This window comes from Giraffa tippelskirchi, chromosome 10 (genome assembly GCF_054371585.1).
Source record: "Giraffa tippelskirchi isolate mGirTip1 chromosome 10, T2T-mGirTip1v1.2.pri, whole genome shotgun sequence".
In the NCBI taxonomy this organism is placed as follows: Eukaryota; Metazoa; Chordata; class Mammalia; order Artiodactyla; family Giraffidae; genus Giraffa; species Giraffa tippelskirchi.
The window spans coordinates 93,160,244-93,182,529 of NC_137284.1; the positions used below are offsets into that span (position 1 = coordinate 93,160,244).

Genomic DNA, 22,286 nt, shown 5'->3' on the forward strand with positions numbered 1-22,286 from the left:
CCAAAAGAAACAGAATAGAAGTCAGATTTGTAATTTTAAAGTCTCTAGGGGCCACAAAAAGTAGAAACAGGTGAAATTCATTTTAATAAGGCATTTTATTTAACCCTGAAGGCTTCTAAACAGAGAACCCAGACCAATCAATGTCCAAGACAGGAACTTACATGAGGTTTTTTTTTTGTATGTGTATAGAGGATATTCTCTTTGTAAGCCAGTCCTCAGATCCGAACGTTCTTTTCCAGTTTACTCCAAGTCTTCATCTGCCTCTGATTCTTCATTTCTCTCCAGAGAGCCATGTTCTGACCTTTGCTTTCTCAGTGACTGGGACCATCCAAGTGGCGCGCAGGATAGACCGAGATGCAGGTGAATTAAGACAAAATCCCACCATATCTCTGGAGGTTCTAGTGAAGGATAGACCCTCCGGGGGTCAAGAGAATCGCAAGCAGATAACCTTCATTGTGGAAGACATTAATGACAACCCCTCGACCTGCACCAAGTTCACCTTCAGGTATTTGCCTTCTGAGACATGTGCAGACCCGTCACCCCTTTAGGGGCCCTTGGCTCCTCTGCTATAGTCTGGCAGGGACTGAAGGATCATGGGCACTGGAGACATGCTCAATAAAATAAGTTGATTTGAACTGTCTCTTTAGGTGAGAGATTTTCCTTCCTCATCATTTTTTCTTCCCTCTCTTCCATTTTCTTTCCTCTTTGTATGTCCCTTCTCCATTTCCTTACTCTGTTGAAAAATATTCTTATTTTGCTTTCCTCTACAACATGTTCACCTTTGTTGGTGACAGGTTCACAGGACTTGTCAGATCCTCTCTGGACTGTGCCTTTTCTTTATTTATTCGGACTCATGGCAAGACCGTACTGTGGGTTAGCAGTTATAATAGATAATTCAGACTTAGGACCAGTAACTAGGAGCTCCCAGAGAAGCACACCATCAGCAATATGAATAAATCAAACCAAGTATTTGCTTAAAACAAAGCATCTAATTCACCTACACAACTTAATGCCTGTAAACAAAAGACAGCAGAGAAGAGGGGAAAGGCAGATACAAGTAGGATGTAAGTTCTTTTGGATATTTTGACCTGTTTTTTGTCTCACAATCTACTCACCATTATTTTTAAATAAAGTCCCTTGTGATTTTGAGTTAATATGCCTGTTGGAAAACAGTACCATCTTTCTGGGCAGCAGAGGATGAGATGGTTAGATAGCATCACTGACCTAATGGACTTGAACTTGGGCAAACTCCAAGAGATAGTGAGGGACAGGGAGGCCTGGCGTTCTATAGTCCATGGGGTTGCAAAGAGTCAGACATGACTGAGCAACTGAACAACAACAACAACAACTGTCTTTCCACTAACTATTTTGTCTAAATACCACAAGATGAGTAGCTCCCCAGATTAGCTTCATCTCTGTGGTTTCTTAATAGCAAGTCTCCCATTTCTTGGGAGCCTGAAGGTGGCCCCTCCTGGAGTTGGGAGGGCAGTGACCCTTGCTGAGGGAGTGTCCTATGTCTGGAGCAAGGCTGAACACCAGAGCTGGTCTCCCTTTCAGATGTCCCCAGTGAGAGAGTCTCACTCTGAGTTTACCTTTGACTGGTTTTGAGGTTCACTTTTAAGCTCTAGGTGACTTTAGACACAGACCCAATACATAGTGTGGTTGTGCAAAGGACAAAGAACCCTGGACAAAGACTCTAGGGTAAGCAATAGAAATACAAACTCCTGTATTATGCTTCTCAATGTCCCCCTATTTCCCCCACTGGTATGCCCATCATAATGCTAAGAATCAAGTGGCTTTGAGTCTGATATCAAAACAGTTAAACCCTGTTTTGGACTCTATTTGCCTCTTCAAATCCGGCCTCCAGCCTTCCGCACCCTGCTCTTTTCACCAGGAGGCTGACTTCCATGGATATCAACTGCCCCCTTGCCTTGCAGCTTCCGATTGGCTCATGGAAAGCCTTGGAATGAGGGGGGAGATAGAAGTCAGGGTATTTATCCTCCAGATTCCTCCCTCTGGTTAGCTGAATGAGCCCCTTCAACCCCCTGAAGGTCTCCGTTCCTATAAGGCAGGGCCCTGTACACAGCACCTTCTGTCCCTGGTTCTGGCTTTAGGAACTGCTCCCTCTGACTCCTCCAGGCCTAGGAGTAGAAAGGGAGGTCCATTCTTCCTAGCCTGAGATACTGGACCATCCTTTGAGGTTTTCATGTACCCTGTGTACACACTGTAACAGTTCCTTTACTAAACCTCTCAGAATTATCCTAATTTGCCATCTGCTTCTTGCTGAGGCCCCTATCAAATCAATAATAGCCTTGAACATGTGATAAGTTCCTACCCCAACCCCAACAGCAGAATCTGTTTGATGGGTGGGAACAGTTGTCTTGAATAGTTAGGATTGGATTTCCACACCATTTTCTGCATAAATCAAACCCACCTCTGTTAAGAGAAGTCTGGTCTCTGGAACACAGTAGAGATGATCCATAAACTTTACACTCTCACTTTCTTTGTGAATCTAAATCTATGCTAGGGCTACTGGGTAGCTCCAGTGCATCTTGGGAAATTCTCTTCCTCATGTCCTCTTGCTTTCTCCTTTGTTCTCCTGAACTGAGAGGTGGGGGAAGATGGTTGAAGAGTAAGAACTCTGGGTATCAGTGACTGGAGAGGCTGTGCTATCTCCAATCTTCCTGGTCAATTTTCTCCCCTCAATGCATTTCTGATAAGTGTGTCCTGTGGCTTCCTGCAGTCCAGAGTCCCCTGATGTGTGAGATGGCAGTTTGCAGACTGCGTTCCATATTAGCTGGTAAAATCACATTTTGAATATCCTAGACTGTCCAGACAAGCCCACGCAGAGTCCTCCTTTTGATAATCTTCTCTCCAAATGAGCCTTGAAGGTTAACACCAGCCAGGAACTGAACTAACTGTATTTTTTACTAAAGGTAACTCCAAACAAGGTTCCAGGAGGGCTCTGGGCTTTTCCAGCGGGAGTAACCTGCAGTCTCTCCGCAAAGGCCAGAGCATGAGGAGTGGCAACAAAAGGGCTCCTTCTTCGGCCGTCCTGGAAGTGGAAGTTTTTACTTCCAAACCCCAGCCTCATTTGCACACTCTGGGGGCTGGGAAACGCCAGTCTGCATCACCCACCATCCTCCCATGCTTGGGCATCTTCTCGATTCCCACCACACCAGAGCGGAAAAACACTATCAGATCAAAACTGAACCAAATGACAGAACCGGTGTTGCCACAGGCTCTGACAGCCTCGCCCCTGAATGTGCATTCCTTCTTCAGGGATCTTGGCGCAGACCCTGCAGCGGGGTTTGAGAACTCAGGTAGAAGAGGGTGGGAGGGCGCCAAGCTGCCCAGTGGATCCAAAGAGGCAGGTGGCTTTGTGCTGTGTTTCCCACCACCCCCGTGGGTCCAGGCAGCCCAGAGATAGAAACAGCCCGTGCGGCTTTCCTAGGCTGGTGATGAATGAGCCCATGGCCCGATGGAGGCATCAAAGGCACCGTGACAGCCCCGCTCTGGTTGTAAATTGTCAGGCGCTTGGCTGAAAGCACTTGGCAAGCTGTTTGTGAGCCTAAGCAGAGGAGGTCGACGACTCATAAGGCGGCTGAGCCTGTCACCTCTGCGTAGGGAAGGAACCGTGGTCAGGTGACTGGGAGTGAGGGCAGCCTGACTTTGAGGCAGGGAGTGATGAATGAGGGGGAGTGGTATTCCAAGTCATGCGTTTAGGGGAAAAATACCAAGTGGCAGGGGAGAATGAAAAGAACATGCCAGGTGGCCCTAAGCAACTGAATGTGAAGGCCTTTTTTGGAGGGCGTGAAATGTCTGGCTTCAGGACCCGAGAGTCTTTGCATGATTGCAGCCTCCTGGCTTCTGCAGACTTGTAATCGGAGCTCATATTTCTGAACTGTTTGGGGCCTGGAGAGTCACTGATGGAACCTAAAGTAAAATGTACTGTGACTCTTTACACCAACAATAGAGGATGCTGCCTAGATGTATCTGCTTTCTGGGATAGGTCTTGAAACTACTCTGAACCAGTCATTCTTCATCTGTAAAATGGGGACAAGAATACAAACCCCCTGGTGATGAGAGGATGAGAGACAGAGTTTTTAAAGTTTGGTAGGATGCATTGAGTTGGTATTTAACAGACAGTATATGTTCTAAGCATCCAGGACATCATGCAATCAAGATAGGAGCAGAGATGCTGGGACTCCTGTCTGGATGAGACACAGAGGCGATCTTTGCCCATAGAGGCATCATGGAAATGTAGTTACACCTGCAAGAAAGACCACTTTCCCGGAAGCAAACCCAGTTATCTTCAGCAGCCCAAGACCATCCTTGTCGTCAGACTTGGCTCCATGTTTGCTGAGCCCATTTTAGCTGCCATGAGGAGCTAATGTTAAAGGTAGAAAGCAGCATAATTTGGTTGCAGAGAGAAGTGAGAGTACAGAGGATTAGAGAATTTACAGGTGTTGATGCTCCGAGAACAAGATGCCAAGACAGGATTAAAGGTGCAAGGCTTTTATTAGTGGAAATGCCTATGGGAGAAGATGGGGACAGAGCTAGGCTAGGCTGCAAGAGCCATCAAATTGCGATGCAAGTCTGACCTGAGTCAAGGAACAAGGGAGGATGCGTGGGTGAGAATGTTCTAGTCAGCTATGCTGTCCATGAACTTGGCTAGGGCAATGGGGAGTCCTGGAGCCAAAGTCAGCTGTCATAGGACAGGAATGAGTCTGCCTTAGTATCTCTGTCCTGCCCTGTCATTGGCATACGACTTCACTGCAAATCCAGCAATGGGTTTCAGAGCCCGGAAGCTGGGATCTGTGGTCCATTATGTTCCCTCAGGTGAAGGTCTTCCAGGCACATTCTCATGACAGCCACAATATATTTTTGTAAGAAATTCTGCCCAAGGCAAAACATGATTGTGGTAGGTACAGAAAAAAGAAAAGAAAGAAAACGAAAAAGAAACAGCACTCATACAAATCCCTCTCTGCCTATACACAGGCTGTTTTGCAGTGTGATTTTGCCATTCCTCCCATTGAAAGATGGGTATCTCCTTCTACTCCTTGAATCTGGACTTAACCAGGTGAATTGCTTTGGCCATCAGAACATTCACAAACATGGCATGGCAGGGGCTTGAAAAGTGTGTACGCATTGGGTCTTGCCCTCTCTTGCAACTTTTGGAAGTAGCACTTCCTGAGATCTCCATGAGAAGAGCCCAGCCTAGCCTCCTGGAGGATGAGAGACAATACAAAGCAGAGACCACCCACTTTCCCACCAGAGGTGTGAGTGAGGCTTTCCGGGAGCATCAGCCCCCAGCAAGCTGTCAGTGACTGGAGAGACCAGCCAAGCAGGACTAGAACCAAAAGCAAATGCATAACCATTAGTATTGTAAGAAAGAATAAGTGCCCATTGTTTTAAGCCCCTAGATTTGGGGCTGGTTTGTTACGTAGCAGAAGCTAACTGACAAGTCCATTTTCTAGATGGGAAAACTGAAACCCGGAGACACGTGAAGACACTCAATGAACTGAAGCCTGGAGGTGTTAACCACACCTCCTTGGAGTCTTCCACTCCAAGCTGGGCTTGACCAGACGGCTCTGAGTTTGGTGGCAGCTTTACTCATTTGCATGTTATTAATATTTGCCTTGCTCCTGGAGTGAACTGAGATTGGGACCCAGAATTCCACCCTTAATAAGCCTCTATTGAATGAATGATGCTAAGGTGTCAGGAGGACCTTCCATGCCTTTGAAGTCATGAGAACACAAGTAGAGGAATTTCTAATCTTCTAAACATGGGTGTGGAGGGATGTAGGGGTACAGGGATCTCCCCCAATCAGATTATGAACTCCTGCAGGCAGGGACAGGATTTATATTTCTCTTATATTCTTCTTCACTCCTGTACTAGTCCCATAAGCTGCCATTCATTCATTCAACAAATATTTCCTGAGCATGCCAAGAGCAAAGCAGATAAAGATCTTCACCCTTGTGGAGCTTACATTCTTGGAGCCAGGGGTTGGGGGAACGGGATAGGTAATAGAATAAGTAAGTAAACTATACAAGTGTATTGAAAAAAGATAGGTGCCAATCATTAACCATAAAGCAGGGAAGGGGAGAGGGAGCAATGGGCAAGGGGCGTTGACATTTTAGATAGGGTAGCCAGGGAGCCTCCTGAGAAGGTGCCATTTGATTCAAGACTAAAGAAAGAGAAAGAGCAAGCCATGTGCACATTTGTGGGAGGAGCATTGCACAGTAACTGCAGTGGCCCTGAGGCCAGGGCCCAGGGAGTGTCCAGGAGCATAGGGAGGCCAGGGCAGAAGGACAATGAACAAGAAGAGTTAGTAGATGAGCTCAGACAGGTAAGGGGTAGGGGTGAGGGGCAGGCACACATCATGAAAGATGCTATAGATCGGAGTTAGGACTTGGAGTGAAAAAAGGAGCCTTTTGGGATTTAGGAGCACAGAAGTGGCATGATCTGACAACATTTTTCACAGGCTCCCTCCAGCTGCTGTGCTAAGAATCTTCTGAAAGGAGGCAAGGGCAGAGCGGGGACACCAGTTAGGCCGGTACTGCCTTAACCACAGACTTGCTTTCAGTTGAAATGAAAGTCAGGCTGTCTAGCCTAAGGCCTATGTTAGAAGGAACATTCAGTCACCATTTGTTGAGGAAAATATTGAATCGTGTCTTTTTGCCAGCATTATGGTGCCTGAGAGAGCAGCCAGGGGGACGTCGCTTTTGGACCTGAACAAGTTCTGCTTTGATGATGACAGCGAAGCACCAAACAACCGATTCAACTTCACCACACCATCTGGAGTGGGGAGCGGCAGCAGGTTTTTACAGGATCCAGCTGGCTCTGGGAAAATCGTGGTCAGTTAATGGGCACTGCATCATCGAAAGGGCGTTGGGGAGGTTGGTCTAACATGCATAGTGCTCCTGCTGCCCCACAGAGAGAAATTTCCTAGGTAACTTCCTCTCTGACTGTAACTGCAAACTGATAGTGACTCTGTTTTCCCCATTTGTTCTTTATTTTACCCAAGTTCCAGGAATTGTTTATTATGCATGGTTATGCCTGGGGTGCTAAGGATTGGATTCTCTCTTGCATGGCTTGCAGTTTGCAGCCTGCGAGTCTAGTTAGCTGCCTCCACAGTCACCTCTGTTCCTTCTGGGCTCAAGCACTTTTGTTTGTTTCAGGGCTCCTTCCTGGCCATAGAGGTGTGAGCTGAGAGAGAGCAGGGCCTGGGGTCATGAGTGTGTCTTGCTAAATTCTACACTGTAGGACCATGGGAGACCCAAAGGAGGATAAGAAAAAGAGGAGTATCTCCACGAGGGCCAATACAGAAATGGAAGAACATGAGCATGAAACGCGGGTCTCAGTGAGCTGTGTGAGATCTTTCACAACAAGGTTCCCACTGGATGGTTGTAGGGACGAAGAAGGAGAAAGATAGAAGGGCAGAGGGAGGTGGGGATCTTAAAGGGAGTGGTCTTGATGGGGGAGGTGGTCTTTGCATCAGAGATAAAGCCTTAGGAAGAACAAGCAACCCACCAACCATCATCTCATCTACCCCCTTCTTCACCTCCCATCCTCAAGGTTATACCAATTTTATTCATCACATCAACTAAAAATAACTTCTATTTTTTTCTGTTTAACAAATTAATATATGTTCACTGTACTAGGAAACACAGGAAAGCATTACTATTCAGTAATAAGCACTATTAACATGTTGATATGTTTCCTTCTTGTCTGCTTCCCTGTGCACAAATTTTATGTATAGTCTATACATATATCCATAAGTATTCTAAATGATGGAAATAACCCTGTATGTAGGATTCTGTATCACATTTCTCTTCAAGTTACTTGAAGTCTTGAGCCTATGCTGGACAATAGTGCTTGATGAACATCTTTAAACATAGATTCTGTCTCTTGATAAATTCTATCAAATAAGTCCTCTAGTAGTGAGCAAGGGTACGCACATAACTTTAAAGTTCCTTCTATGGGCAAAATGCTTTCCAGAAAGGTTTTGCAATTTATATGTACACCAACAGTATATGAAAATGTCAGTTCAATTAAAATAATTGTTTATGCTGTGTAATCTGATCTCTCTGTTTTAATCTAGTTGATTGGTGATCTAGATTATGAAAATCCAAGTAATCTAGCAGCTGGCAATAAATACACCATGATAATTCAGGTACAGGATGTTGCTGCTCCTTACTATAAAAGCAAGTATCATTTTGATTTATTTCATAAAGCATCTTCCTTAAACTCCAGTGACTAAACTGTGCTAGACCAGGCTCGGTCCTGGGCTGGGGACGTACTAGTATTCAAAAGGAGACTTCCAACACCCCCAACTCTTGGGAATCAGACCGACCAGTCTCCTCTTGTCCTTCACCAAGAATAGTTAAGCAGTCTCCAAATCCTTTCTTCTGTGTCACCTACTAAAATCTCAAAGACCTGGTGCCTCCCCCTCCCCTCTACCCCACCTCCATCCTACTGGTACTGCTCTAATGCAGAACCTCCTCTTCTGTAGCTGAATTACCATGCTGAGTCTTTTAAGAGTCTTTCTGCCCACCTTTAGTCTTGCCCATTTCCAACGCACCCATCACATTTCTGACAGTGATTTTCAGGAAACACAAATGTCATCATATTACTTCCTTACTTAAAGCCCCATATCTGTGTCTCCTCATAGCTGTCAAGTTCCTGTTCAAACTCTTTGACTTGGCACAAAGCAATAGAACGGGTCCCATGAATTTTTTTGGTTCCCAGTGCATATAAAAGTTTTATTTATACTATGCTGTAGTTTCTTAAGTGTGCAATAGCTTTACATCTGAAAAAATAACGTACAGGGGTTTCCCTGGGGGTCAATGGTTAAGACTCTGCACCTCCAATGCAGGGGGCATGAGTTTGACCCCTGATCGGGGAACTAAGATCCCATAAGCTGCATGGCACAGCCAAAATAACAATAATAATAAATTTTAAGTAATGAACATACTTTAATTAAAAACACTTTATTGTTTAAAAATGCTAACCATCACCTGAACCTTTAGTGAGTCATAATCTTTTTGCAATGGTAACATTAAAGTTAATTGATCACAGATTACCATAACAATATAATAATGATGAAGAAGTTTGAAATACTGGAAGAAATACCAAAATGTGACACAGAGACACAAAAATGAGCAAATGCTGTTGGAAAAATAGTGCCATATTTTTCAACTTACTTGACACAGGGTTGCCACAACCTTCAATTTGCAAAAAATGCAGTTATCTGCAAACTACAATAAAGTGCAACAGATCAAGGGATGCTTGTATTGTGATTTAATATTTTTCCTATTTCCACTTACAGATAACATCTACATTTATATCTTAACAAGCCCAGAAAATGAGTTTCCTCTTGTCTTTGACAGTCCGTCCTATGTATTTGCCGTATCAGAACTGAGCCCACGTAAGTAACCTACAAGACAGGGCTGCAGGGCCCTTGAGGGACCCGTTCATATGGAGGCACTTGGGTGGAGGGAGGCTCCCTACCAGAAGCCCTGGTGGTATTATGCACAGCAAATCACCACTGATTTCTGTTTACTGCATCTCTTACTTCTTTTTAAATTGTCTCACTGTGGAGGAGCCCTTCAAGTGAAATCTAGATTTTAAAAACTGTTGACTAAACTGCATTTCTCCCTAACCCCCTGATTGCCTCTTTGTCTGGGTGCCTGATTCTGCTAATCCTCTCTTTTTGCAGCCTAAGTTTTCCCTTGGTCTCCACTGTGATTTTTATCCAGCTCACTCAGAATTGAGATTTAAAAATAGAAGGATTCCCATTTCTAGATTTCTCTCATTTACAAACAAAATAAAGATGCTTTCTCTCTCCATCACAGGACTCCCTGGAGGCCTCTTCTTCCCACCCTTTAGGACTCCTCGATTTCTGCAGGCTCCTTCCAATCAGGCTGAGTTTCTCCCTGTCTCTCCCAGTTTGAAGAGAACACTGTTAACTCTATAATAATCAGTTTATCACAACCTTTGATTGTAGCTACTTCTATACTAAAAACCAAACAAACCCAAAACTCTGCCTCTAAAATCATTTCTGGTTCATTTCATTCTCTGTCTTTATGATGAGCTCCATTTTCTGACATTACATTTTAAAGAAAACACAAACAGAGGGTCTCAAGAAAATGCTTTTAGTTCCTTATGCCTTACCCAGTGAATAACAACTGCAACAGGAATGGGCTTTTTATGAATTTATAGATCCTGATACAATTGTTAATCACCTGTTTCAGGTCAAGCACGTAGTGCCAGCCTATGTATTTGAATAAGAGAAAATTCTGCCCTCGAGAAGTGTAATTTATGAGGAAGAACTTCTACAAAACAAGCAAGACAGAATTCCAGCAGCCACACCAACAAGACTTGTAAAATAAGCCAAATGGAACAGGATTTAAAAATAAAAAATATTCTGATCATCCTGTAGCTAAACCCTTAAAAATTAGTTTTTATTTGGCTTATAAGAGCACCCCAGGCTCATTAGAGAAAATCTGAAAGATAAAAAAGAACAATGCTGCAAAAAGATGTATATGGGAGGATTTTCTTTCCAGTGTTATGGTCATATAATAATTGGCGTACTTGGAGTCTATATAAAGGCATGAATTGTCTTTTACACTTCACTGTATTGCTTGGATTACATGGCCAGTTTCCTAGTGGGTGTCATTAACGTAATTTGAATGTAATAGAATTGAAGATGTAAAACACACAGAGTTTGAACAGCAAAGAGGCCTCCAAAAGTCTGTCGGCCCATGGCACTGAGAATGTCTGCTCCTGGTTCCTCCCCTCACCCCTGAAGCAGGACTAATCTCAGATATTATTCTCAGGAGTAACCACAGGCACTTTATTCTTCCAGCTAGAACCCAGGTTGGACGAGTGCAAGCGACAGATAAAGACTTCCCCCAGAGCCGCATCACGTACTCCATCTCTGCTGGAGGGGCCAGCCAGCAGTATCCAAATATATTTTGGATTAATCCCCAAACGGGAGAACTCCAGCTGGTGACTAAAGCAGACTATGAAACAATCCCTGTCTATATTCTCAGAATCCAGGCCACCAACAGCGAGGACAGCAGCTCAGTCACTGTGAGTGGGGCTGTGATGCATTCACACGTGTCCAAGTGGTTGACTTTGGGTCTCCCTGGCACTCTCCAGGTGTGGCTGTAGCAATAAAGAATCTTAAAAGGGCACCTCCTGCAGGAAATGGCTAATGGTATCCCAGACAGCACAATCAGACCCACACAGGAGTGCCAGGAAATAAAGATTGACATCTGTAAGCCCACGTTTGTGTGTGACTGGGAGAAGCACTGAGATGGAAGGCTGCCCTGGGGGACAAGCTTCCTTCCGTTGCTTTTAAATTTCCCCTTGCTTTTGTGGTGGGCTGGTGCTGTGCATCACCCCCAAGTATTCATAGTTTTCCCCTATTCCTAACTTCCTAACCCACCCCCATCACAGCAGGTGGGCTAGGTCTTAAGAAAAAAACGATCTGGCTAGACATGGGGCTATATTGCTTTGCCACCTCTGATGCTGAGAATCTGGTTACATGTGTTTCTGAGTCAGGAGGTCTGAGTAGGGCCTGAGAACCTATATTTCTGACATGCTTCCAAGTGGTGCCTATGGAGCTAGTCCACATCCATACTTTGAGGAGCCTGGGTTTAAGTGATCTGTGCTAACAGTGTTTAGGACTATTTGAGGATAATATGAGGGCCACAAAGAGGGAAATATTTCTTGGTCTTGCCCATTGATAAAGTGAAAAAGCATAAGGCAAAATGAACTCAGCTAGCGGCAGGCATCCCTATGTGATAGAGAAAATGACTGGTTCAGAGTCAGGGAGGCAGAGTTCATTTCTCAACTTTGATCCCTATTTTCCAAGGGGGTCTGAGCAATGCTAATCTTTGTACCCTGATTTCTCTCTCTCACCTGGAGAATCACCTCATAACCCAATGCCTGAATAGTCCAGTTCCTCTGATGACTTGCTTTGAATTAGTGGGACAATGTTTTTAACAATGTGTGAGGCTCAGCATCACTAGCTAAGGAAAAGATATGCTTAGTTGAAGGTAATTGTGTTTGTTAGGTTGGGTTTTTGAGAGGAATGAATGGAGTCCACTTTGGGAGCTAACTAGAGAGAACATTTCAATTTATTCCCAGGCTCAGGAATAGCTGAAATCCCCAAATTTCAAAGGTAGAATGAATACGACTCAAAAATTCATAAGCTTTTAAAAAGGGTGATGATCACATAAGTCCCTTTCAGGGCTGACATTCAATGTTCTGTGCTGGCAGGCATCCCAGTCCATATTCCAATTCACCAGGCATAAAAGATGGTGATGAAAGAGAACAGGCTGGCCCCTGCTTGTGGCCTGCCAGCACCACCAGCTCAGTGCGGTGCTGATAGCCTGGGTTACAGATGAGAGCCTGGCTAACCGGGTAGCCTCCTTCTATTCCAGTGGTTCTCAACCCTGACTGCATGTCAGAATCAGCTGGAGAACGTAAAAAACAGGCCTGGGCACCAACTTCCAGAGAGTCTAATTCATTTGGCCTGGAGTGGGCCAGACAAGTGGAACCAGTGTTGAGAGCCATTGCTGTATCTTCCAAAGTTAAAGATAGAACTTCCAACTCACAGAGGCAGCAAGCAAGGAAGCATTGGAGGGTCACCACAGACCCATCATTGTTACTGAAAAAACAGCATCATCTGGGGATGAGTGCATGTGTCTAGATGCATGCGTGTGAGGGGTGTGGAAATATATTATTATGTATATTATGCACACATGCACGTACACATACACACACATGATAAGTTAATAACATAGGACTTGGAATAGGGTAAACCTGAGTTCAAATCCCAGTTCCACCACTCACCAACTGAATGAATAGCCTTAGGTCAATTACCTAATCTCCCTAAGCCTCTGTTGCCCCACCTATAAAGTGGTAATAATCATATTATCTATCTTGGGTGAGGTTAAACCTTACTAATTCACAAAAAGCACACAGCCCAGCGCCCGGCACACATAAGGACTAAATGATAACTACTTCACAAGGCCACTTTCTTGCTGCTCTAGGTTATTGTGAACATCATTGAAGAAAATGATGAAAAACCAATTTGTACCCCAGACTCATATTTCCTGGCCATCCCAGTGGATCTGAAAGTTGGCACAAATATTCACAACTTCAAGCTCACATGTACTGACCTTGATTCCAGCCCTAGGTCTTTTCGTTACTCCATTGGCGCAGGTATGATACTGATGTCAGTGTTCCTGGATCCTTGCTGAGGGCTCCTGGTGTTGGAGGCTGCAGCAGCTGTTTAGGTAGAAGGGATGGGAGTCAGAGCTCACATACTGATCTGGGACCGTGTGAGGGGTGGGCTGTCTTGAATGAGGAAAGCAGGGATGAGGAGTCTAATGGTTCTGGAACCCCTCTTTCCTGCCTTGGCTTCCCCTTCTCACCTAATTCTTCCCAGACTCCCATACTTAGCTGGCCAAAGGCCCAAGGAAGGGTGAATCCCATTGATGGTGACTCCCCGCCCTTCCATTCCCAGCCTTCATGATTCATGAATCAGATTAGTGTAGTTAAAAAAATATTTTAGTTCAACTCCTCCCCCAGCTCTTTTGCTGGAAGCCTGTAGTGGGGGCAGGGGATCCCAAACCTCTCTCTGGATAATAATAGATGAAATAGATTAAATGCATTTTGAAACATGTCCTCAGGAATTCTCTTCTGCTCCATTCATTTTCTCTCTTTAAAAATATACCATTGTGGGAGAGAGAAAAAAGAGCACCCCTCAATGGAAATGAGACCAAAATAGCTCATCTAATGAAGTGCTGGGGCCAGAGATTTAAACCCAAACAAGCAGAGCAATTTCACGTGAGAGAGTAAAAATCCAGCTCGGCCACCTGCTGAGCCCTGGCAGAGCAGGAATTCAAGCAGCAGGAAGCCTCTCGAGCAGGCTGTGTCACCAGGGACAGAGCCTGCCTGGAGACAGCAACTGCAACTGCCGGAGATGGAAATAATCCATTCTGAGAACCCTCCAGGTCTTTACAATGGGGCACTTCGCTGCTAAGGGAGTAACAATTGCATCATCCCTTGCTCCATTTACTGGTTTTCAGTCGGTAAGGAGTCTGGAGCCACTGGAGGAATGAGCAAGGGCTGCTTGGGAGGGGCAGCCTCTCTGCTCCGAGCTCCCTAAACTGTGAGCCTGCGGCCCCCACCAAAGGAGGGTGGAGAGAGGCAGATATGGGGACTGCAGTCCCTGCCTGAGCAGGCGGAACCTTCCTTTTGAGGACTCTAGGGTCATCTGTCACCGGTGTGACCAGCCACGTTCCATGAAAGACGTGGAGTGAATTTGGCCTGTGGCTAGGGACCGTGGCCCCCCTTCCTTCTTGCTGCCCACTGATTGGTCTGAGCATGAGTTACACATGGTTACTAAACGAATGCCGACGGTGATCACTGACCACACCAGGATTGTTAGGTTTCTGCCTGACGCTCAGCAGGATGGCAGCCATTCTCCTGAGACACATGTGCTGGTGCCCTTTTCTGCTCTTGTTTTCATTGCAGCCACACTGGTTGTGAGCAACACAACCAGATTTCACTCATGAAATCTCTGGAGCAGTTAAGGACCATATTCTATCATTGACCCCTACCTTGGTACATCAGAAACAATCTACATCTGCGGTGTGGGTGTTTAAGGAAAAAGACTGGATGCGGTTTTCTTTTAAACCTTTATTCCTCATGCTCTTTTCTTCCTTTTCCCAAAATCCTTGCATCATATCTCATTTAGGCAACATCAACAGTCATTTCACTTTCTCTCCCAACGCTGGGTCCAATGTTACAAGCCTGATCCTGGCGACTCGCTTTGACTATGCTAGTGGGCTTGATAAGATCTGGAACTACAAACTGCTTGTCTACATAACCGATGACAACTTGCTGTCCAGCAGGAAGAGAGCTGGGGCTCTTGTTGAAACCGGGACCGTAACACTGAGTATTAGTGTCATTCCTCACCCAACCACAATTATCACCACAACTCCCAAGGTAAGGGCTCTGGGAGCTGGACTTCCTCAGATACATCTCCTGTGATTGATATTGGTGGGGCCCTCTGACCTAGGAAAAATATGGGATGGACTGAAAAGAGTTGAAATGTTAGGATACTGACAGAACCACCAACCATGGGTTGGATAGGATTAGTCACTGGGTGGTAGAAAAAGATCTGGGTGAGACCTTGGGCTTATAGCACCATTAACTTTTCCTAATCTGGTAAAGAAGGATGTGCATTTATGCAGACTTGTAAGAGATCAGGTATTGACCATCCAGAGTCCTTGTGACAAAGGAGCCAATATTCATGGACATGTTGCTGCCTTCACAAGCCCCTCTGCTTGCTCCTAAGAGCTATTGAGAATCATTGTCCATGAAAGCAGCTAAGCTGCCAGTTGCTCTTCTCTACTTCTTTTGAAGAGTCATTATTTGCCAAACTGTACTCTACTCCCCACCTCCACTCCAAAAAAATTCCATTCATTCAATCTGCAGATACGAATTTAATACCTATAATACACCAAACACTTTGGAGAATAAGTAAAAATGATCTCTGCTCTCATGGAGCTTATTCTACTAGTATAGGTCAGTAGTTCTCAGAGTGTAGTCCCCAGACTAGCAACATCACCATCACCTGAAAATTTGTTAGAAGAGCAAATTCTTCAGCCCACCCCAGAACATTAAAGTTATACCTCCTCCGACCATGATCATCACTATGACCTTCAGGGAAGAATGCTGAAACCTGGAATTTCACATCCCCAGGTATACTGGATGAGAAACTCTGCAGGTGGAGTCCAGAAATCTGTGTTTTCAATAAGCCTTTTGATTGCTCTAAAGGTTGAGCACCTCTGATTTAGAGGGGGAGACAGATTACAAACAGGGATGCAAATTAATAAACTAACTACAAATTGTCCTAAACAGTAGGAAGAAAATAAGCAGGTGCCACAATAGAATCAGTGTGATAAAGGAGGGAAGAATCTTAGAATCTGACAAGAGGATTATCACCCCTGACTCCTTGATCAAGTGGCTTCTATTCGTACAGACTCTTCTGTCCCCTTTCCTCCTGCTCCTAGTAAAAGTTGTGCCCTTGGCCAGCAGCCCCACAATTGGAGTACACCAGAAGGAATCAGAACCTCAGAAAGCAACCTATGATAGGTGTTTAAACTCTGCTTCTCAGTCTTACCAAGAGCCGCTGAATGTTCCTCTCCTCTCCTTCCAATGAATGGAGGCATTAGGTGACCTCAAGAGCTTTCAGTGATGGTAGGAGCCAGTCAGTGCCTCTAAATAAGGAACCGCCATCTTTCTGGGACTTACTACACAACCCAGTTGTGACATCCTCCATCTGGAAATCTCTATAACTTGTTTGTTATCTATCTCCTGCTCCGGGAAGCAAACACTGAACTTGAGGTCTCACTGTGATAACAGCCTGCTCAGCTGGCAATGCAGCTGCTAGTGAGTGAACACTGACAAGCCTACAAAGTATTAAAAAAAAAAAACAACAACCAACTTTCATGGCTCATGCCTTCCCAGTGAAAGACAATGGTTATGTTAGTCCCTAGATTATGCCATGATTTGAGAGGGGAAAAAATGCCAAAGGAATTTTCATCTTTGGGTAAGGGGAAGAGAGTAAATGAAATTAAGCCTAGAGTTGCTTCCCAGTTCCCTACATTTTCTGGGCTTTGGTCTATGGTGGTTTAGTTGCTAAGTCATGTCCGACTCTTGCAACCCCATGGACCATAGCCCTCCAGGCTCTTCTGTCCACAGGATTTTCCAGGCAAGAATACTGGAGTGGGTTGCCATTTCCTTGGATGATGTATGGCAAGACTTTAAATAATGTGATGGGTTAAAGCAGCTAGAAAGAGGAGCACACAGATATCAGATATTTAGAGCAAGAACAGAGCAGAACGAACACTCAGCCTCCCGACAAGAGAGGGTGCTGAAGTCAAACACCCACCTGCCTCCACTCACTCTCCTGCTTCTATCATTCAAGCCAAGGATCACCTACCAGATCCTGAGGAAGAACGTGTATTCTCCATCTGCCTGGTATGTGCCTTTTGTCATCACTTTGGGCTCCATGTTGCTTCTGGGTCTCCTGTTGTCCATGATCGTCCTGCTGGCCAAAGCCATCCACAGACACTGTCCCTGCAAGACTGCAAAGCACAAGAAACCTCTGTAAGTTGCCAGTGGGCTGGGTCCCTTCCATCATTTCCTTTCAGAGGACACTGCTTCTGGTGATATCTGGAGAAGAAAAGGTAGACAGTTCAGATTTCTCCACAGGGTAGAGAGGGTGTCTGGAATGAAGGAAGCAAACAGAGACATGGGGAAGGCATCCAGCTCTCCTTGTCCTGGTAGACCTCCTTCACCAACTGCCAGACCAGAAAACCCTTCCTTCGCTTTTCCCTGGCACCTGCCTGTCCTTAATGTGTTCTCAGTGAAATTGGAGTTTCAATTTCTTGGTAACCTTGTCCTGGATAAAAGCTTCAGAAACAAGGCCAGTCATGAGTAGTAGTAGAATATGCTGTGCTGTTATTTGTGAAATATTTAAAAAATGGGATGGAATTAGAGGAAGCACGAGAAACTAATAAGGGAATTAAGCTTTTGGCTCCAGTGACTCAACTGGGCTTTGGTGTGACTAAATAATCATTGTTCTTTTGCATGTGGCCCTGATCCCTCCCTCTTGAGGGCTGTAAACGCAGGTCTGCTTCTTCTCCCTTGGATCCTCGCCTGCTCACTAATATGCCTCTTTCAATGACGCTCTGCAGAGTATCTATTACCAGCTAAAGGGAGGTACTAGAGTGAAGTGCAGAAAGCACTGAATTGTTATAAGATTCTCCAGAGCCAGTTTCTTGAGTCTCAGTAGCTCTTACAACGAGAACACGAGGGTTTCTCAGCCTGTGCTTTGGAGTCAGATAAGGCTAGGGTTCAAATCTTGGCTCTACCATTTTCTGAGTACATGGTTTTAAGCAATGACAACCTCTGTGAATCTCAATTTCTTTATTTGAAAACCAAACAATTAAATGAGCAAATGAAAAGGAAGCACTTAGCACTGTTACTGATGTCAAGTAAATGCATAATACACTAGTTTTAAAAATCTTATTGCATGATTTTTCATGGCTGAGTCCCAGTGAGTACAGGACTTTAGATTCCAAGTTTAGCTCTACACTCAAGTATCTTGTGGTATTGGAACCTCCAATTTTGGAATTTCTCACTGGCAAAAAGAAGGGGTGATAAGATTCATGCATCTTTTTAAGGTATTTTGAAGATTAACTAATACTGTCAAATAATTTTAAGTCTATGGATGAAAGACTGTATAAAAGTATAAGGTATTAGCATAAAGATGTGCATTGCATTTTGCCATATTTATTGGGGATGTTCGTTGCTATTGGCAACCTTGACTTCAAGGTAAGAAATCCCTGAGCATCTGCTGAAATTAAAAAAGGCATTTTTATTTGGACTCTACTCCCAAATTGATTTGAGGAAAAAAACTGGCTCCAAAAGAGTGATGCTTATGCTTGTAAGGATGGTGGTACTCTGCAATGGGATTTGGGCAGAAGTTCTTAAAGGAAGTAATCCCGTAGATACCGTAACTCACATGCAGTTTGTGACTAAATATGCACCTTGAACCTGGTTGCTTTCATTTACATTTGAAATATTGTTTTCAACAAGGTTGACTTAAAAAGGAAAAACTAGCTGGTGATTCAGACCCAGACCTGGCCTCTTTGGCAATTTGTTGTGTCCTATGGCAACCAACATTTGTCCAGTAACAAAGAATAAAATTAAGGTCACAGAACTATAGAATTCAAGATTATCATGGGAAGGGTCTTAAGATCCAAGTGTCCAGCTCTTCATGTTACAGAAAGCCAAAATTTAACTTCTAGTCGTCAAACCTTCCCGGGGTAAGCCACCCCTTCTGGTCAGATGGCTGCTGGGGAAGAAGCCCAGCCAGGAAGAATGGCCCAGCTGTCTGGTGGGGGTGGTCATGGCCCTCCCTCAGTGTGTCAGAGGAAATAGAGTTCCTGAAGTTCTAGAAAGCAGTAGTTTTCAAGCTCATCAAATTCTCAGAACCTCCTTAGTCCCAACCCAATAGTGATGAAGCAGGGCTGGGAGTCCTCTTTACTTTAGTCCCCAGCCCTGGTCCTTCTCTTAATCAAACTCTGAATCCTGGGGGACACAGTTGCCCAAAGGCTTCCATATTATCACGTGTAAACCAGGGCAAAATACTCTCAGGTTAATTCTTATCCATCCTTTCTTCCCTCACAGGGTGAAGAAAGTAGGTATGTATGATGTCAGTTACCTTTGTTTGTTGCTCTTATTGTTTTTTTGCTGGCTCTGTTGTACTCTTGGGTTGGCCAAAAAGTTCATCCAGGTTTTTTTCTGTAACATCTTGTGGAAAAAACCAAACGAACTTTTCGGCCAATCTAATACAAAAGCACTCCAACATAGTGGAAAATCAGGGCATAGTCCTGTCTTGGTGGGTTTTCTGCCACATCATCTGTGGAGGAAATGAAACAGAGGTCACACACAGCTGGAGGGAGGAGAGGGCAGGGCGGGCTACAAGGGGCCTTTGGCCCACTCAGATATCTCACTTGGTCCTGCCTGTTCCTTACTGAGTCTCCTCCAGTCAGTTCAACATCAGCATCTAAAGGTCTGTTCCCCACCAAGCGGGTCAGGAATGGAGAATTCTCTGTGGGTTAAACGCAGAATCTATGCACTGCCGCACACGGAGGGGACAGCTAGTGCTCCGTGTTAGACCAATGTCTCTTTTTTTAAGGATAAATGATACTTTATTCTCAGAGGGTAATGGATTTGGTCATTTTCTCATGTTATTCAGGTTAAGCTAGTTAGAAATGAGGGCTGGGTACAGTCAGATGCACTGGGAGACCCGAGTGATTTCAGGGCATTGGTGAATAGAGCAAAGTCCATCTGAGGAGAGGTCACCACTGCCACCGAAGCTGTGGCCTCAGGGAGAATCCAAGCTATGGGGAGGGACGGGACAAAGAACTGGAAAGAGTGTTTTTGATAAATGGTTGCTCTGACCACCCCAGCCATTGGTGCATGCATCTGACATGCACAAGGGATGTCTAAACAGGGTTAGAAATTCGACTGTAGTAGTTAGTCATCATATCAAATCAGACAGTTGTAATAAATGAGAGTTTTCACAAACTATCTCTCATCCTAGTTACTTTTTTAAAAGGGCATAAGGATGCAAAGAATCCTCACACAACCAATGTAGCAACCTCAAATTTCTTATTTACCTATAAAGCCATTTTGGGCTTCCCAGTGGCACTAGGCTTCCCTGATGGCTCAGACGGTAAAGAATCTGCCTGCAATGCAGCAGACCTGGGTTTGATCCCTCGGTTGGGAAGATCCCCTAGAGAAAGGCATGGCAACCCACTCCAGTATTCTTGCCTGGAAAATCTCATGGACAAAGGAGCCTGGCTGGCTACAGTCCATAGAGTCGCAAAGAGTCGGACATGACTAAAGCGACTTAGCATGCACATACAAAGCCATTTAAAAGCTAGTTTCTAGTAATAACAATAACATGGAAAAAGAATTTTAAAATTGTTTTAATTGTGTATGATGTGTGTGTGTTTCTGAGAAGATGGAAGGCTGTCAACAAATATAACTAGGAACAGAAAATTGTTTGCTGTGCCTGCAATACTAAGCTCAAAGAAGATGAGATCTCATGGTGGAGGTAGAATTTTAAGGTCAATTTAGTGTCCAAGAAGCTTAACTTCTGTCCTCTTCCCTGCAGAAATGAAGAAAACAAAGAGAGAGGTCATGGTGGTAAGGACGGCTGACCCCTGGATACCTGGTTGGGGGAGGGTGGGGTGGTAGGCTCCCGTCCTCCTCCCAGGCAGCCCTGCCACAGCCCCGTGGGAGTGTTTATCATTCAGGGAGATGCCTGTACGTGGCCACTGGAACTGATTGCTGTGTGACGAGCTCCTGATAGAATTTGTTCCCTCCACTGAACTTGTCTGCTGATATATTTGCAGAAGAACTGGATTTCATAAATATTGAATAGTGGTGTTTATTATCCACATCACTTCTCCAGGAGAGTGAGTTGGGGGAGGTGGGGAGGAACTTCAAGACCAGAACTGGTGCTTCAGCCTTCAGTGGGATTTAATTTTGTTTCGCTTTTCCACAACCTTGTGGGAAAAGTGATAGAAAAAGAGTAGTGCATGGGGTTGGGAATGGCTCTCTCTGCTTGGCCATGTGACCTTGATATCGGGGATCCCTCGGCCTCTTTAAGCTTTAGATTCTTCATCGGTGGAATGAGATAATAGGTGGGGAAATATTGTGAAAACTGTGAAGAGTCATGCAAATGCAAAGCGTTATAGGATAGCTGGGGAATTGCCTCTTCACCTGACCTCTTTGTTTTTCTTTCACTGATCTGATGCACCCCATGGGAAGTGACAGATTTTGAAGGTGACCACTCCAGGTTTCCCTGGTCCCTGATAATAGGACTCTGTTATGACCGAAGACCCATGAGTTTGGGAAATGATATGCAGGATGAGGAGGAAATGCTGCTTCAGACCTCTAAGCTCTTATAGGTACCAGTCTGTGTACAAACAGAAGGAAAAGGTGATCCCTTGTCTCCTGGGTCTTATTGTGATGCCACACAGAGACTAAGAATTATGTACAATGACATTCATCGATTAAATAAATCAATTCCCAAGACTGTAAATAGTGAAGCTTCTGAGCTGATCAAATGGATGAAAGCTATACAATCTCCATTCCTTCTCTTTTCACAGCAGGGAGTTGTGGGCAAGTGGGTAGGTAATGGCTTATGTGATGAAAACAGGGGTGGAAGGCCCACTAAACTCCAAACACCATCCTTGTAAGCCTGCTGAAGAATGGCATCATGGAAGGGCACGATGTGAGGGGCGGGGTGTCTCTATGGGGCAGAGGTCAGATACTGGAGGGCAGCACAGAATACAGATCTGGGGAAGAAAAAGGCCTGGAGCCCCAGGCTTAGGTGAGGCAGGCCAGCCCCAGATGCAACGTTGCACTGGCCTCGGCTCTGTGCCTGTCCTGCATATAACATCTGCTTGGCAGATCTTGGATGATGTCGACCTTGGCCAGTGTTGCATGGCATTTCTGCTCTTGCTTCTGTGCAGCTTAGATAGAATTTACTCAGGGTGCTTTCCTACCCCCAAGTCTGCATTAAATGGCTTCTTCCCACCCCCTGCCCCATGACCCCATAGTATCCTATATTCCCTCATCATAGTCTTCATCACTGTATATTGCAATGC

The 22,286-nt window shown here is 44.9% G+C and overlaps 1 protein-coding gene and 1 long non-coding RNA gene across 2 annotated transcripts in view; one reads left to right on the top strand and one right to left on the bottom strand.

Moving 5' to 3' along the window:
- The window catches only part of CDHR3 (cadherin related family member 3), a 45,761-nt gene that overhangs the window by 20,686 nt on the left and 2,789 nt on the right, over window positions 1-22,286 (top strand). The window contains exons 6-15 of the mRNA XM_081535907.1: window positions 316-505; window positions 6,689-6,860; window positions 8,108-8,210; window positions 9,335-9,433; window positions 10,874-11,100; window positions 13,071-13,242; window positions 14,783-15,033; window positions 17,021-17,202; window positions 19,291-19,304; window positions 20,786-20,817. Coding sequence (XP_081392033.1) covers window positions 316-505; window positions 6,689-6,860; window positions 8,108-8,210; window positions 9,335-9,433; window positions 10,874-11,100; window positions 13,071-13,242; window positions 14,783-15,033; window positions 17,021-17,202; window positions 19,291-19,304; window positions 20,786-20,817 — 1,442 coding nt within the window. The remainder of the gene's footprint in view (window positions 1-315; window positions 506-6,688; window positions 6,861-8,107; window positions 8,211-9,334; window positions 9,434-10,873; window positions 11,101-13,070; window positions 13,243-14,782; window positions 15,034-17,020; window positions 17,203-19,290; window positions 19,305-20,785; window positions 20,818-22,286) is intronic.
- Window positions 12,087-22,286, bottom strand: part of LOC145524154 (uncharacterized) — a 44,995-nt gene continuing 34,795 nt past the window's right edge. Inside the window, exons 3-4 of the long non-coding RNA XR_014067260.1 lie at window positions 17,036-17,180; window positions 12,087-13,308 (exon numbers count right to left, since the gene is read on the bottom strand). This is a non-coding gene — a long non-coding RNA (uncharacterized LOC145524154). The remainder of the gene's footprint in view (window positions 13,309-17,035; window positions 17,181-22,286) is intronic.